Genomic DNA, 18,320 nt, shown 5'->3' on the forward strand with positions numbered 1-18,320 from the left:
TATATATATATAGTTTTTTTCTTTCTTTTTAGTAGGCAAGTCTGTTGGGATGTAATATGTATCTAATCGTGTTATTACATGTTTTGAGACTCTCTAGTTATAAAGGCTTCTTTCTTCTTTCGCTTTTGTAATAGGAAGAAAAAAAAAAAAAAAAACTCTTCTAGGTGTTGTTACTATTCATGCATGCGAAATTATTCAACTATAGAAAAATTTATTTAATTGTGATTTGTTCAGTTATAAGTGCTGTTATTGCTTGTGCAAAAGATCATTCAATTGTAGGTACCAATATTACATGCGAAAGAAGGATTAGTTAACTATGGACATTGTTTTGTAAAAGGTTCATGCCCAAAAGAAATTTTTTGTATAAAAAGGGTTATCCATTGTCACTTTTTTATGTGAGAACATGTTTTTCCTAACTGTTCGTGTGAAGATTTTGCACTAGGAGAGGACACCTCCAGCCGTAGCTACTGTGCCCCTTTTTTTTGCAAGAATAATTTTTTTTTTTAGCCAAAAGGGTTTTCCTTTTCAAAAAAAAAAGAAGAAGTTTTATGATAAAATAATTTTTATTTATCTACGTATATGTATACACATGTATACTAACTACGTACACACATTATTACCATTTTCTTTTAGTCATTCGTGTGTAAATATTGTACTTTTCATAGCAAAGGACGCCTCTAGCCATAGCTACTGTGTTTCCCCCCCCCCCCTTTTTTTTTAAGGAAAGAAAATAGAGTGTTCACCTACATATTCACACGCATATATATGTACGTATACTTATATACATACATATATGTATATGCTTTCATATGTTTATATATATATATATATATATATATTCGAGAGAATAGCTATGTTTTTTTTTTTCTTAAAAGAGAAAAAGAAAAACTCAATACCTTTCAAAAACATGCATGATTATGGCAAAAGCGATGCTTACTTCTTTATTTAGTAATAGTTGTGATCTTACAAAGGAGTGGCAAAAGACCACACAGTACAAGCATGGTAGATTAAGCATAGTACATCATAAGCCATTTGCCGTTAATAGGTTCCGCGAGGACTTTGCCATCTGCTGTAGACAGACGATAGTAACCGCTGTCATTGGCCTCCCCTACAAGGTATGGACCTTCCCAACTTGGGGCAAATTTAGAGGGGGCAGAGAGGTTCCTTCTCATGTGATCTGCTGCCTTCAAAACCATTTGCCCCATAACAAAAGTTCTAGCCTTCATAACCTTGTTATAGGCATTGGTCATCTGCTGTTGGTACCACTGGATACGACCAAGGGTTAAATTCCTTACTTCCTCCAAGGTTTCAAGGTCGGGGACCTTACATTCTACATAGGTGGCTGCACTCATTTCAATTTCTTGACCATGAATCACCCTAGGGGTAGGAACTAATAGCTCTACCGGTGATATAGCCTCGGTGCCATACACAAGAAAAGATGGAGAAAAACCAGTAGCAGTCTTTTTTGAACTCCGGTAGGACCATAGGGTTTCCAACAAATGTTCATTCCATCCTCCCTCATATTCATTGACCATATTGCTGAGAATTTTCAATAACACTCAATTAGTTGCCTCCGCTTGGCCATTGCCTTAGGGATAGTAAGGAGTAGACCTCCTACGCTTAATGTGGTGATGGTCAAGCAGTTTGCGGACATCTTTGTTGAAAAAAGGGAGTACCATTATTTCTGATGAACTTATGGGGAATGCCAAATCTACAAATTATGTGCTCACAGATGAAATTTGCAACCACTGGACCGATAGCTTTCTTCAACGAGATTGCCTCAACCCATTTTGTGAAGTACTCCGTAGCTACTAATATCCAAATATAGCCATGGGATGGTGGATTTATTGGCCCTATCAAGTCTAGCCCCCAAGTGTGAAATGGCCATGGCATTGTCATGTTTTGGAGACTAGTGGGGTGAGAATGGATCAAGCTCCCATGAACTTGACAAGTATCACAAGTCTTCACATGCTTAGCCATGTCTTGCTTCATGGTTGGCCAAAAATACCCAAGGTTAAGTAGCTGCTGGAGAAGTCGCTTCTTACCTTGATGGTCCCCACATTCACCCGCATGGACTTCTTGCAAGACAGATTGTGCTTCGAGGGTCCCCAAGCATCTTAAGGGTTCCCCATTGAACCCTTTTCGGAAAAGGACACCTTCTTCCACAAAGTAGCGAGTCGCCATCCTTTTTAAACGATATGCCTCATCCCGATTGTCGGGCAAAATGCCTTCTATGAGATATTTAAGGAATAGGATTCGCCAATTGTTGGAGGTGAACATAGCATATGATTCCTCATGGTTAGGGATGTGCTAGCATTTTTCACACTGACTTTGGATGTTGGCGGCCTGTTTGTCCATGTCTGGCCAGTAATACCCTGACCACTGGAGACGCCTATAGAGACTTACTGCACCATTGGAGCTACAGGATTTCTCATGAAATTCTCTTAATCGCTTGCTAGACTCACTCAGACTTAAGCACCTTGCCAATACTCCTCCCGAAAATTTTTTGTATAACTCCCCCACCACCAAAGTGTAATCTTTGAAACACTTCATTGCCCTTTGCCAAATGGTGACAATAGCACCTCTTTGATGGGGGATCGCCAATCTGCTTGGTCTAGTGATTAACTGAAAAACTCCTCTTTCAACACCTGTACTACTGGAACGGGTTTCTTTATGATTGTAACTTTAGTGGCTATACCTTCAAAACTAATCCAAGCCCCCAAAGTGGCTAAAGCATCAGCAAAGCGGTTGTCGGTCCTTTGAGAGTGTTGGCTGTCAAAGTTTTCAAATAAATCTTCCAACATTTGGGTCATTGCTCTATATGGTGCCAATGATGGTTCTTTGAGTGCAAACTCTCCCTTAGCTTGACAAACAACTAGGTTCGAATCCCCAACCCTAAGGCATTTGATTCCCATTTCACGTGCTACCACCAAACCTGTAAGGTATGCTTCATACTCAGCCGTGTTGTTGGTACAAGTAAAGTCAAGTTTGAAAGACATGGCTACTGCTTCCCCTGTTTCTTTGATTAGAACTATTCCAGCTCCTCCTTCAGCAACATTGGAGGACCCATCAAATCTAAGAGTCCACCTAGCTCCAGTTGCTTCAATGGTTAAAACCTCCAGTAAATCTCCAAGGACTTCATCAATGACATCCCAACCTTCTTCTCCTAGGAACCATGCTAGTAGGTCAACTATAGCTTGCCCTTTTACAGCTATAGGGGTAATAGATAATTCAGACAGCTGCAGGAGCCATTGTGCTAGCCTTCCGGAAAGAACAAGACGCTACAAGAGTGAGCGTATAGGATGAGATTTCGTCATGAGGTGAACCGTATGAGCCAAAAAATAATGTCGTAGTCATTACGCAGCATATATGAGAGAGAGACAAGCCTTTTTAGCTCTTAAATATCGAGTCTCAGCATCCTTCAACATCCGGCTGACATAGTAAACTGGCTGATCAGCCCCCTTTTAATCTTCTTGGGCTATTAATAACCCTACTGCCTCACTGTTGGTGGCCAAATAAAGCTTAAGGGGCTTTCTTGATATGGGTGCACATACGGTCGGCAGCTTGGTCATGAGTCACTGTAATTGAGAGAAAGCTTACTGGCATCTCTAATTTCAGCGATAAGGCCTTCCTTTCTTCAGCAAGGGGGTGAAGGCAACAGTGAGAGCAGCCAAATCGGGAATGAACCTCCGGATGTATGAAAGCTTACCAAGGAAGATTTTAAGCTCCTTGACTATAGTGGGGGGCTTCATGGTAGCTATAGCTTGTGCCTTACTAGGATCAACATCTATCCCTTGTTAGTGGACATGGAAACCCAAAAACTTTCCAGCGAAAACACCAAAAGCATATTTAAGGGAATTCATACGAAGCTTGTAGAGGCGACATCTTTCAAAGACTCTCCTTAAGACATGAAAATGGTTTTCCCTTGCTTTTGACTTCACCACAATGTCATCCACATAGTCTTCAATTTCTCTATGCATCATATCATGAAAGATTGTAGTCATGGCCCTTTGGTAAGTGGACCGGCGTTCTTGAGGCCGAAGGGCATAACAGTATAGTAGAAATTCCCAATGGGGGTTCAGAAGGCAGTCTTGGCTGCATCCTTAGGCGACATCCTAATTTGGTTGTAGCCGCTGAAGCCATCCATAAATGAGAACATAGCATGCCCAACAGCTGAGTCAATTAGCATGTCCATGTTTGGAAGTGGAAATTCATCTTTTGGGCATGCTTTATTGAGATTCCGAAAGTCAACGCAGCATCTTATTTACCCATTCTTTTTCTTGACAGGCACTATGTTTGACAGCCACTTCGGGTACTCAATGGGCCTAATGAAACCAACTGCAAGGAGTTTCTGCACTTCTTTGATGATTTAAGCTTCAATATCCGGATGGAAGGTTCACATGGGCTGTATCACAGGCTTTACTCCTAGCTCAACATTAAGAGCATGCGCCACTAAACTGGGGTCCAAGCCAAGCATTTCATTGTATTCCTAAGCGAAGACATCAGCATATTCCTTCAAAAGTACAATGAGTTGGGTTTTTTCGGGCTGTGATAGATTTGCATTAATTGAGGTTGTTTGTGGAACATTGGTGTCGTTACTAAGATCAACAACTTCTAGCTCCATATCAGCTGGTAAGGACAGATTAGGTGTCAGTAATAACTCTTCACACGATTCAGCAATGTTGTTAAAAGAATGCCCCGCTGGAGCTGCTGTCTCAACAATGTTGTTAAGAGAATGCTCCGCTGGAGCTGCTGTTTCTTGAGTGCAGCAGCAAGTTGGGGTTGTATTGGCTTCATTCAGTTTAGGACCCTTCTGTTTGAGATAGCTAGGCCCCGCATACCTTCATAATCGGTAACTAAGGCGCCTATCTGGTAGTTGGATTTGCACGCACCTCAGTTGTGACCCACTGCTAGATGCTTCCTTACGCTCCCTCTTCTTTTTCTTCTGATCAAGGATCCCCCTCAAATCCACCTCAGGCTCTTTCTTAATAACCTCCCAATCAGGCAGCTGGGTTCCAATAGGCTTTGACGTGGCATCTTCCCCACACGGAGTGAATTCATCATAAAAATTTGCTTTAAAATAATGGGCTTCAGACAAGTCAAACGAAGTATGGTTGGTTGGGATGCATATGGGCTTGCCATTGAACCTCCCTTTAACACATTGGTGATATGTGGATGGGAACAACTTGTGTCTATGGAGCCAAGGCCGCCCAAGCAAGGCATGATATGATACAGCTGAATCAATCACATGAAACCTTGTAAGTGCCAGAATAGGTCCCACTCTAAGGACAAGTTGTATGCTCCCAATGGTATACTCTTGCATCCCAGCGAAACCAGCCACTTCTATGGGAGTGTCGATGACTCGATTAAGAGAGATTTTAGCTACTTTGAGTGTACTAGCTGGGATGAGATTCAAGGATGCACCGATATTAACTAACGCCCTCCGTATGTGGACATCGCTGATTTGAACAGCGACATATAAGGGTTTGCTATGATCAGGGTGCTGCACTTCCATGTTTTCGTCAGTAAAGGTGATGGCATTAGTAGTTTCTAAGAAAGCTCTGCTGGCATGAGCTTCAGCGGTAAGGCAGTATGTACCGGAGTTAAAGGTAATGGATACTAGTGCTTCGGTTGCTACCTTTCTTACTTCTTTGTTGAACCCAAGCTGGCTGAACAAGGCATGAACGACTGGGCTCCTTTGAAGTGCTAAGACAGCTGCAGGTGGTAATTCCCCTCTATTACTCATATCATCCTCAATATTTCCTACATGAATCACCACTGCCGCTGTAGCCTTCCCTCTGTTATGTTGTGGCAACGAGTTTCGCTGGACCTCCTACTCTTGGGTTAAATCAAGGGTCCCATCTGTGATTTTTCTATGAAACATCCTCCGAAGAGCCCTACAATCTCTGGTCTTATGATGCACATACTGACGATAATGACAATAATGAGGGCTTTGCTTATCTTCCTTAGTAGGCTCTCGGTTTGGCTTGATGATTCTAAGGACTCCATTAACCACCCACTTCTCAACTATCACCTTGATTTTTTCATCAGTGCATGGAATGGGAGGTAGCTCTTGTTGTTTTGCATCATCATCTCTCTTGCGTTTTACCCCTACTGTTGATTCACCACCGGAGAAGGCAAGAGCTTGAGGAGGGTTTCTTTTTCTGCTCTAGGCTTGTCAGTGACGGATGGCTTAACTAATAGAGCTGTCTTGTGAGCTTTTTGGAGTAGTTGGGCAAATTGATGAATGTCAAGGTTCTCCAAGTGTGTTCAGTATTCCGCGAACATGTTGTTGATGCAAATCTCTACTAGTTCTTGTTCTTTGTACTGTCCACAACAATTAAGGGCGGTATCTCTAAATCGCCGGATAAAATTAAGGAGCCCTTCGGAAGGCTTTTGTTTTGCATTGTGAAGGGCAATGATGGTGACCTTCTCCTCGCCATGAAAATACTTAGTGCAGAAACTTTCCACCATATCTTCCCACGTGGGGATGGAATTACGTTGAAGAGTAGAATACCATGTGTAAGCACGATCAGTGAGGGATTTTAAGAACTCCCTTATACAAAGCTCCCTATTTCCTGCAAATGGTCCCATGGAATCCATAAATTTGCTGACTTGCTCCATTGCATTCCCTTTCCTTTCATCATAAAGGGCGAAAGTAGGTGTTTCATACTTCTCTAGATATGGTTTACTATGTAGCTTTACTGGATATGGGGGTTTGCGAATGTAATGCATAGGCTCCTTCCGCTGCTACCTCTTTCTTTCTCCAATAGAGAAGTGAGATTAGATAGAGTGACAAACTGGTGTGCAGGAGTGTTTTGTTCACCAAATTGAGGATTTCCAATCGCTGAGCCCCTTTCTTGCTACGTGCAAGGGTCTAGTTCCGCACGTGGCGGTTGGACACCTTGACCTTGAGCCTCCCTTAGGATTCTAATGGATTCAACTAGCTCAAACTGAGCTTGCTGCATTCCTTGTAGCATTTCAAGAACAAAAGTGAATGGATGATCAGCATTCTCCTGGTTTACTTCAAGCTGCTTGGATTGGTCATCTTGTGCAATTGGACCTTGGTGGCTTTATGCTACTGCATGAACATTATCTTAAGTTGCTTCTTGTTAGCTATTGCGTAACCTTGGAGGCAGGATAGACTTTCACCTAGTGATTAGCTCCCTAGTGGAGTCGCCAAAATTTTGAGGGGGAAATTGATGCCTCTGAATAAAATGTTGGGAAGCCAAGCCGAAACTCGACTATGCGCTTTTGAGATGACATCCAAAGGCTTTCGGTGTGATGACAAGCCTATCCAAGCAAGAAAACAAAGGTTGCACTTAACAAAACAGTAACAAAAGCCCAATGAAAAATAATTACAATACTTAGTTAGTACATTAATGGTCCTGTTTTGATAGTTCATGGGAAATAAATTCTCCAACAATAAGGGTGAAATTACATTTAAGTCCAAAAAGATAAATTGTCCAACAGTAGGGGTGAAATTACGTAGTCTAACAATCAATAATTAGATAAATTTAGGAAAATGTTAACTCCCGGGGGTCCTTGTATGTCTTGGTCAAGAGGAATTTATTGTACTTTCGGTCATTATTACATCAATGTGAGGGAAGAGTTCGATTGTTATAAATACATCATATCCTTCAACTGTAAAATAAAAAGTAAAAATTAAAGGTTCCATAGGAAAAAGAAAAGAAGGATTAATTGGCATAGTGTGAAGGGAGAGAGAGATCCCATCTCAATGCAGCAAGTATTAAACTAAAATTTTGGTGAGTGTGTGTTTATAAGGCATGAATGAGGTGAATATGGGCTATTTTGAGTGAGTGAGATATGAATAAAGCTAAGATTAAGGCTTTTTGTGAGTGGTAGGCTGTTTGTGACTAGTTGAGAGACATTTATGAGCTGTGATTGTGTGAAAAGGGGAAAAGAGTATCTGAGATTAGATGAGTGTGGGCTAAAGATGATGAGTGGTGAGCTTAAGGAAAACTAAACTATGAGCAAATTAGTAAAAAAATCCAGAGTTTCAAAGAGGGTAACTGTCCCCTAGTGGGTTGAGGTGTTTATGTTTTTATAATGGAGCTTTAGAGAAGCATTAATTAACGAAAATCTAAAAAAAAAAAAAATTAGGACTAATCAGAGGTAGTGAATCAAGATTAATCTTCTTGGGATTTTTGGTCAAAAGTAGGAGATTTACTTTAGGGGCTGTCTTGCTTCTTTAGGTAATTATGGCATTTTAGAGTGATTTGCATTAAATGCTAGGATTTCTGAGGCTGAGCTTAATCAATGTGATTAAGGCGTATATCAAGAACGAATTCTAATGCTGCAACTGAGATTTGGACCCCCAAGAAATAATATTTAACACCCCAAGCCAAGCGTCAAGCTCTAAGTCCACTTCAAAGGGTTCCACTAGAGATCCCTTTATGCCTTCCAAACCACATGTTCCCAATTTTTCCCCTTTAGGATTCATGGGCTTGGCACATGAATCATGTCTTGAATGTTTTTAACATTTATAGCATCAATTTGTTGAGATTTGGATAATTTGGTTTCAACTCTGCTTCCAATGGAGATACGGTCTTGAGGAAGATGATAGAGTTCCATCATCCTTCAGACTTCAGTTGATATGACAGCCCTCGGGTACTGTTCACGTCAGGTAGAAGGTGGCAGAAAACTGATGGGACAGCCGCTAGTTTATCCTCAAAGGCTTGGTTCTCTTGTAAGGGTCTCTAGTTGTTTTTTGGTTAGGGATGAACAAGGGCTGGTTGTCCACTCTCAATCCTTTGCCTCTTGCTGGTGTCTTTTGGATTGGGCTTGCTTACATGGGCTGATTCCTTTGGGCCAGGTTGTGTGCATCCTACAAAATGCACATTAACAACACATGTTTGCCATGGGTTTTCATTCCTCATGGACGTGAATTCCACATTGTAAGTAATGCTCGTGGTTTCTAATAACCGCATCATAATTTAAATGTTAAGCTTATGGATTTGAATATTTACCATGAGTGTTGATGTTGTGACCCAAATGGTGATCATGCAATTCATGGGTTTATAACATGAGATCATAATCTTCAAGATAACTCCCAATGAGTTTTTATAAGACAATTTGTCATAGCAATATTTAAGCAATGGTTATACCATGATATTTTCTTTTTTGCCAAATGTTAATAATCTTAGGCTCTTTAATAAAATAGTGCCAATAAAAAATGGGCTTTGGATATTACCAGTGGGAACTAGGTTTTTGATATTACTAATGAAGATTGGGCTTTTGATATTGCCAGTGGGAACTAGGCTTTTGATATTACCAATGAAAATTGGGCTTTTGATATTGTCAATGGGAACTGAGCTTTTGACATTGCCAATGAAAATTGAGCTTTTGATATTACCAGTGAGAAGTGGGCTTTTGATGAATAATTTGTCACGGGTTTGAATCACGGGCTTTGATCATGGGGTTGAATCCCATTTGGACAAGATAAAATTGCCAAAATTTTGCATTATGGGTTTTTTCGAATATCTGTTAAGTATTATTGGGCCTTAGAAAGGATTAGATTTTATCTCACTTACTAAATAATTTGGGCTTTTATGAGAAAATATTGGGTCCCATAGTGTTTTGCATTTGTAGCCCAGTTTTGTGATGAAGAGGAGAAAAGTTGTGGGCTAGCATAGTGATAGTTAGAAAATATTTAGGCATGCCCAATAATCTGTTTGTGACATTTGAAAAGAAATAAATATGTGCTATTTAAATAATATTAGGTGTAAAGAAATGTATCCCAACACTCTTTAAGAAATAGGTTTGGTTTACCTCCAGTAATTTTTTAACTAGATATGTCATTTTGTTTTAAATATACAATGACAAGTGGTAGTGAGTTTTAATCTCCACATTTTATTTAGTTAGTGGATGATGTGACAATTTCTCATTAAAACAAAATGAGATTCCAGTTAAAAAAGTATTTGAGGAAAGTCAAACTCTTAAGAAACCATGTAGATTCAAATAATAAAGATAGTAACAAATCTTAAACAACCTTACCCTTGTTGTGTAAGCAGTTAAAATATGAGATTTTTTAGACTTCTAGTAACATATAAATTGCCATAATTTTTGCCACAACTATTTTAAGTGTCAGACTATGACTGATTGCCACAAAATATTAATTACTTTTTTTTTTCATTTCCCATAAAAATTTTCTTTAAATGGATTATTAATCAATGTCCTAAAGGCACTTGTTAGGATTTCCCTAAAAGAAATGATCATGCTAACAAGTGTCCTTAGGGCACTCATTAATAATCCATTTTAGGAAAGTTTTGATACCACTTTTATGGGAAATGAAAAAAACTGTCAAAATATTAATTTTTTTTTTCATTTCCTATAAAAACTTTCTTTAAATGGATTATTAATCAGTATCCTAATGACACTTGTTAGCATTTCCCTAAAAGAAATGGTTATGCTAACAAATGCCCTTAGGGCACTCATTAATAATTCATTTTAAGAAAGTTTTGATACCACTTTTATGAGAAATGAAAAAAACTGTCAAAATATTAATTACTTTTTTTTCATTTCTCATAAAAATTTTCTTTAAATGGATTATTAATCAATACCCTAAGGGCCACTTTTATGGGAAATGAAAAAAGCTGTTAAAATATTAATTACTTTTTTTCATTTCCCATAAAAAACTTTCTTTAAATAGATTATTAATTAGTGCCCTAAGGGCACTCGTTAGCATTTCCTTAAAAGAAAGGGTCATGTTAACAAGTGCCCTTAGGGCATTCATTAATAATCCATTTTAAAAAAGTTTTAATACCATTTTTATGGGAAATGGAAAAAATAGTCAAAATATTAATTACTTTTTTTCATTTCCCATAAAAACTTTCTTTAAATGGATTATTAATTAGTACCCTAAGGGCACTCGTTAGTATTTCCCTAAAAGAAAGAGTCTTGCTAACAAGTATCTTTAGGGCACTCATTAATAATCCATTTTAGGAAAGTTTTGATACCACTTTTATGGGAAATGAAAAAAACTGTCAAAATATTAATTACTTTTTTCTTTCATTTCCTATAAAAATTTTCTTTAAATGGATTATTAATCAGTACCCTAATGGCACTTGTTAGCATTTCTTTAAAAGAAAGGGTCATACTAACAAATGTCCTTAGGGCACTCATTAATAATTTATTTTAGAAAAGTTTTAATACCACTTTTATGATAAATGAAAAAAGCTGTCAAAATATTAAATTTTTTTTTTCATTTTTTATAAAAATTTTCTTTAAATGGATTATTAATCAATACCCTAAGGTTACTCGTTAGCATTTCCCTAAAAGAAAGGGTCATGCTAATAAGTGCCCTTAGGGTATTTATTAATAATCAATTTTATGAAAGTTTTGATACCACTTTTATGAGAAATGAAAAAAACTGCCAAAATATTAATTACTTTTTTTTTTCATTTCCCATAAAAAAACTTTCTTTGAATAGATTATTAATCAGTGCCCTAAGAGTACTAGTTCGCATTTCCTTAAAAGAAAGGGTCATGCTAACAAGTGCCCTTAGGGCACTCATTAATAATTCATTTCAGAAAAGTTTTGATACCACTTTTATGAAAATGATCGTGCTAATAAGTGCCCTTAGGGCACTCATTAATAATCCATTTTAGGAAAGTTTTGATATCACTTTTATGAGAAATGAAAAAAACTGTCAAAATATTAATTTTTTTTTTTTCATTTCCCATAAAAAAAAAAACTTTTTTTAAATAGATTATTAATCAGTACCCTAAGGGCACTCGTTAGTATTTTCCTAAAAGAAAAGGTCATGCTAACAAGTGCCCTAATTAATAATCAATTTTAGGAAAGTTTTGATACCACTTTTATGGAAATGGTCATGCTAACAAGTGCCCTTAAGGCACTCAGTAATAATCCATTTTATGAAAGTTTTGATATCACTTTTATGGGAAATAAAAAAAAAATTTCAAAATATTAATTACTTTTTTTTCATTTCCCATAAAAAACTTTCTTTAAATAGATTATTAATCAGTACCTTAAAGGTACTTGTTAGCATTTCCCTAAAAAAAAGAGTCATGCTAACAAGTGCTCTTAGGGCACCCATTAATAAAACATTTTAGAAAAGTTTTGATACCACTTTTATGAAAAATGAAAAAAACTGTCAAAATTTTAATTACTAATAATCTTTGACTTTTGATGGATGTTGCACGTGGAAGAGTTATCTCCAATCAAAAACAACTTGGAACCAAATCCAACCGTATGTTTTGGGCAACCTTTTAAAAAAAATAGTTATTTCTGTATTTTTTTTAAAAAAAAAAACTATATTTCAATTTATTTTCAACAAATTTTTTTTTTTTTTTTTTTAACTCAATACAGCTCGAGTCTTGAGAGATTGAACTAATCTGATAGTACATAGGAAGGTTCTGTGCCCGAAGATCACGTGGGTTATAGACCAACTAGTAAATCTAATTGCGTCCACTTTCACACAAACCACTAAAAAAACGCCACCTCATCGAACACATCTAGTATCTCGTGTTGGCAGTAGGCACCGACCCACCCATACAATATTTCCCTTTTTGAAATCGAAAGGACCCCCAACAAAACTTCATAATTGTTTAGAACAAAGAAACAGAGAAAGACGAAACCAAGTTCAACATACGTAGGACCCACGCTTACTTTTTTTTTTTTTTTTTTTAAACGAACGAATAAGGTTTCGTCATTGACCCAGCTGACTTGAAACCAGGATAGTCAAGGGTGGGGCACCCTAGGTGAGGTAGGACTATTCAACGCCGTGATACATATTTTTGTGAAATGCACTACTCAAATCATGCATATCTTAGACACGCAGGCGTGATCCAATCTCATTTTTGTAAAACTCAAAACTCCAATCATGCAATTCTTAGCTTATTTGATGAGGGAGTTCAAATTTATATTTTCACATTTTAAATAATATTATACATATTTTTACGCACCTTTTTTTTTAATATATATTTCAAAAAACTCGTAACACCAATTCTCAAACTATTCAACTAAACACCCTCACACAAGCTTTCCATCACACCTCAAGGGGTAGCCACGTGTACATCTAGATCATATAGATAGACAGATCATAGACAGTTTTTTTTCACACGCAAAACGAAACGCTTGCAGAGGATAAATACCTTTCGCCACCTCCAAACCCAACTTCTCATTTTCTCCGTCATCAATATAAATAGCCTCCTCCATCATCAAACACCCTCTGTCTGTTTCTCTGAGAATCTCAATTCTATCTCAGCCACCCGTTGCGGCGGAGATGGAGCAGCAACTGACCTCCGGAGCCAGCAACCGAATAATCCCAATTCTGAGAGCTTTGAGGACCTCTCTCATTTTCGTTTACACAGTCCTCCTCTCTCTCCTCCTCCTCCGCCGCCGCCTCTCTCCTTCTCAATGTTCAAGCAAGCGCAGGAGGGAAGAGGAGGACACCTTGAGAAGGAGAGCCTTGGCTGAAGATTTGGACGTTTCTTTTGGTAATGACCACAGGCTCCGATGCTCCAACTCCTTGTTCTTTGCCCCTAGTTCCCATGCCCTCTTCTGCCGCTCCTGGGTTCCGGTCTCCGGTGACTTAAAGTAAGGATTTTCTTCTTTTTTGAAATGGTGTCTGTTTGGCTTAAAAGTTTGAGTTTTTATTTGTTTGGAATTGGGAGATTGAAAATTGAAACCAACCCATGAAGCAAAAATTTGGGCTTTATATGTTTATGAAGTTTGTTTTTGTAGTTGGTATTTGGATTATGCGCTATGAAGAGATATGAAGTAAGCTTTTTCACTTTTATTTCTTCTTTTGAAATGGGTCTGTTTGGTTATGGAGAAAAATGATGAATGATGGAAAAGAAGCTTAAACAAAAGCTAGGATTTTTATTTGTTTGGAATTGGGATATTGAAAATTGAAACGAACCCAAGAACCAAAGAATAGGACTTTTTGCGTCTATGAAGTGTTTTTGTAGTTTTTGGTATTTGGATTATGCGCTATGAAGAGATATGAAGTAAGGTTTTTGACTTTTATCTCTTCTTTTGAAATGGGTCTGTTTGGTTATGGAGAAAAATGATGAATGATGGAAAAGAAGCTTAAACAAAAGCTAGGGTTTTTATTTTTTTGGAATTGAGATATTGAAAATTGAAAAGAACCCATGAACCAAAGAATTGGACTTTTTGTGTCTATGAAGTGTTTATGTAGTTTTTGGTATTTGGGTTATGCGCTATGAAGAGATATGATGTAAGCTTTTTCACTTTTATTTCTTCTTTTGAAATGGGTCTGTTTGGTTATGGAGAAAAATGATGAATGGTGGAAAAGAAGCTCAAACAAAAGCTAGGATTTTTATTTGTTTGGAATTGGGATATTGAAAATTGAAACGAACCCATGAACCAAAGAATTGGACTTTTTGTGTCTATGAAGTGTTTTTGTAGTGTTTGGTGTTAATTATGAGCTTTTGATATCCATTTGAAGAGATATATTGTCCTGTGGAGCTAATCTGCAAGATGTGCAGGTCGCTAACTTGTATTCTAGATTTTCTAGTGTGTTCCTAATAAAATTCTGGCACACCAGGAGACACACTAGACAAAAGGATTAGAGGACTCTGGTTTTGGTTCCCACTCATCTTTAGCATGTACAGTTTTTACTTTGTACATTCCTTGTTGTGGTCTTTATTCTGCTCTGCTGCTCTTTCTCTACTTTTATTTTAAGAACTCGTGGTTTGTAATTTCAGGGGCATCTTGCTTATCATACATGGGCTTAATGAGCACGGGTAATTTTGGTTTTCTCTAACCCTTTTGTAATTTTTGTCATCCATGCTATAACATATGTTTTTAACTAATGGAGTATTATGATGGGTCTCTAATTGATGTTCATTTTCAGTGGAAGATATGCTGATTTTGCTAGGCAACTAACATCCAGCAATTTTGGGGTCTATGCAATGGACTGGATAGGTACCAACATTTGTAGTACTTTTACTTGTTTAATTGTAAAATGACAATGCTGTGCATGCAACTACTATGCCAAGAGTAAAAGACAGGTTTTGTATCATTACTGGTACTTAGAGGAATAATAAATTTTGAAACTGTTCCAAATATTTGGGTATCATATTAAATAATTCCTTTTTTTCATCATTTGAAATGAAAAGTATTCTGGATTATGTACAGGATAGTTCAAAAGATATTAAGAACTGCCATCATAGAATTTTATATCATTAATTTGGAGGAACAATCTCTCTCTCTCTCTCTCTCTCTCTCCCTCCCTTTTTGAGATCATGCTATTATAGGCATCATGTACAAGCCCACCTTTTATGTTGATCATCAATTTTCAATTTCTCGTTATTCTCATTACCATATCTTTTTCTTTTTCGTTTAAGATGATTAATTAAAAGTTCTTAGGTGATGAGTTTTTCATTTATTTTTCTATAGGTCACGGTGGGAGCGATGGATTGCATGGGTATGTACCCTCATTGGACCATGTTGTTGCAGACACTGTAAGTTGTAATTCTTACAAATTTTGTAGATCCATTTACACTCAATACAAGGATACAAATACGCTTTGTTACAACCATTTGGTTTTGTTGTTCGAGTCCCAGAGATTGGCTTTCTATGGACCATCAGTGTAGTTAAAAAGTGTGCTTAGGCACACTTAAAAGCTTAAAGCCCCAAGGTCTAAGCACTTTTCATACTTAAACCAAAGTGCAGCTCATCTTCTTTGGTGTTTTTTGAAGAAGCACAAAGCACACCTAGGCTCGCTAATTTAAATATCATTAAAATTAATCATTCAATCTTGAAGGAAATGACATGAAGCATTGATTTATTATTGGGACACTATTCTTAAAGCATTGTACTACATAAACAATTTTTGGTTTACATATCTTAAGACACGAGCAAGGATGATTTCTCCTATTCCTGTGCTTTTTGGTCTTTGTCTTTTGATTGAATCCTATACTTATATTTTCAATATAGCTATTATGATTATGTATTTTTATAAAGAACAGGAGAATTATATGAAATGTTTAAGTTTAAACTTTATGTGAAAGTCATATTGTCCATTGATTATTGTCTTCAAATTTACCATATAAAATTTAAGAAATTGAAATAACTTATGTAAAATTTGAACTTACAAACCTTTTGCAGTTGCACTATCCATTTGAGCTAATAGGCAAATAAATTACTATTTTAAGTTTATTAACTTTCTCTATTATTTACGAATCTTTTTAGTAAAGGTTATTAACTTATTATACATAATGTTCGAACAATGTGATGATGGGCTCTAGTTTAAATTGCGTCACCTTTCCTTGTAAGGGTTAGGTGAAACTGTGAAAGGCGATGTCATGGTTCAAGACACACCAGTTGCGTGTGTAACTTAACAATAAGGCTCATGCCTGGAATTTGTGCTTTGCGCCTAGGCTTTAAGAGGTCCTTGAGCTTAGTTGCCCTTAGTGCTTTCATGAATACTGTTTACCACTCTATCTAGGGCAGCCATGCTATCTGTTAACACATGGAATTATATCTTTTCCAAGTTTATCAACCCGTGTAGTTCAGTTCTTTCCATGTCAGCACAATCAGCTTGATTCATGTCAATAGTCAATAGTCAATACCACCCTCCACTGCCATCTTCACTGATTGGGAGACCATAACAAATCAAAATTTGAAGCATTACTTTACTTTGTCTGTCTTGTTCTTGAAACATTCATCATTTGATGTTCTTCATACATTCTAGGATAGTGATCTATGTTCTCTTTCAACAGGGCGCATTCCTTGAAAAGATCAAGTCAGAGAACCCTGGAATACCATGCTTCCTTTTTGGTCATTCCACTGGGGGTGCAGTGGTTTTGAAGGTAAGGCGTAAACAGACACACTAGTCCACACTACTTTGTCTTTTATGAACTTCTAACCTGATAATTTGCACCTCTTGCATAGGCTGCTTCATACGCTCACATTGAAGAAATGCTGGAGGGAATTGTATTGACCTCACCAGCTTTGCGTGTGAAGCCAGCACATCCAATTGTTGGGGTATGTTTTTTCTGGTTCACAGCTTGTACATAGTCTGATATGCTAAATAATGCATTGAGTTGAATGCCAGAAAATACCAACTTATCTGTGTTTTGGCAATGAACTTTGAGAAAGTAACTTGTGCTTAATTATTGAATAAATTTTTATCACGGATTCCTTGCTGGTTCTTTAAATTTGTCCAATTATGCAGGCTATGGCTCCTATTTTTTCTGTGGTTGCTCCCAAGTTCCAATTTAAGGGTGCAAACAAAAGGGGCATTCCAGTTTCTAGGGATCCTGCAGCAATGTTGGCAAAGTATTCTGATCCATTGGTATATACAGGACCTATACGGGTGAGAACAGGCCATGAGATCTTGCGTATTTCTTCTTATTTAATGAGGAGCTTTAGGTCAGTGACTGTCCCATTCTTTGTCCTTCATGGAACTGCTGATAAAGTCACAGATCCTCTAGCCTCCCATGATCTGTACAATGAGGCAGCTTCCAAGTTCAAAGAGATAAAGCTTTATGATGGCTTCTTGCATGACCTTCTCTTTGAGCCTGAACGTGAAGAGATTGGACAGGATATTATTAACTGGATGGAGAAGAGATTAAGTGCTAGCCTTGGAATTGTTGATAATATCTGGTAAAACAGAGTGCCGCCCTTGCACGCCCGCTCACAGAGAGACAAGTGTAGTATCTGAATAGGTTGTATTGGATTGTTGATTTATCAATATATATTGTATCGGGTGGTTGTATCACAATCCAACTTGTATTTAATAGTATGAAAACTTATTATATAGTAGTTCATTCTCATTTTTATATATTTTTAGTACTTAATTTGATTGGTAGATTCATTAACAGTCTTGATGCTGAACAATGTTTCTGCGTTGTTTTGTTTTTACTTTACAAATTTAGTGCAAAATATTTTCAAATAGATGTCGTAAGAACATGATCGGTGCCACTCATAATGCCACAGATCCTTTGCAAGAATATTCTTGTTAGTAGGCAGAGTCTTTATAGTTTTGTTAAAAAAAATACCCGAAAGAAACGAGATATACCATATACCGAGGTAGAAATTGGTAGAATTTACTGAGCTAAAGAATCCCAGATTGAAAACACCCATTGGTGATTATGTAGTCTGGGTCTTTTGATGGATTGTGGAGATATAATGGTGTCTATAGCAACGCCTAAGTTTAAACAGCGGCAACAAAAGTGGGACAAAATATTTATCTTGATAAGAAGTCCCATAACTTGTTAGAGACTACTTCTTGTTTGAGTTGCAGAACGGAAGTCCATCTTTATCTACCAGGTTATTGTTGGTTGTTTTCTAGTTATGATGCTACT

The 18,320-nt window shown here is 37.2% G+C and overlaps 2 protein-coding genes across 2 annotated transcripts; one reads left to right on the top strand and one right to left on the bottom strand.

Annotated features, from left to right (window-relative positions):
- Positions 1-1,007: 1,007 nt before the first annotated feature.
- On the bottom strand, positions 1,008-1,535 carry LOC126710213 (uncharacterized). The gene has a single exon (XM_050410592.1). The coding sequence runs from the start codon at positions 1,533-1,535 to the stop codon at positions 1,008-1,010; it is 528 nt and encodes a 175-aa protein (XP_050266549.1).
- An 11,583-nt stretch (positions 1,536-13,118) lies between these two features.
- On the top strand, positions 13,119-17,796 carry LOC126708643 (uncharacterized). The gene is made up of 7 exons (XM_050408481.1): positions 13,119-13,581; positions 14,715-14,753; positions 14,864-14,934; positions 15,409-15,473; positions 16,734-16,823; positions 16,906-16,998; positions 17,189-17,796. The coding sequence occupies exons 1-7, from the start codon at positions 13,268-13,270 to the stop codon at positions 17,621-17,623; spliced, it is 1,107 nt and encodes a 368-aa protein (XP_050264438.1). The 5' UTR covers positions 13,119-13,267; the 3' UTR covers positions 17,624-17,796.
- Positions 17,797-18,320: the final 524 nt, after the last annotated feature.

The sequence above is a fragment of the Quercus robur genome, chromosome 12 (assembly GCF_932294415.1).
Source record: "Quercus robur chromosome 12, dhQueRobu3.1, whole genome shotgun sequence".
In the NCBI taxonomy this organism is placed as follows: Eukaryota; Viridiplantae; Streptophyta; class Magnoliopsida; order Fagales; family Fagaceae; genus Quercus; species Quercus robur.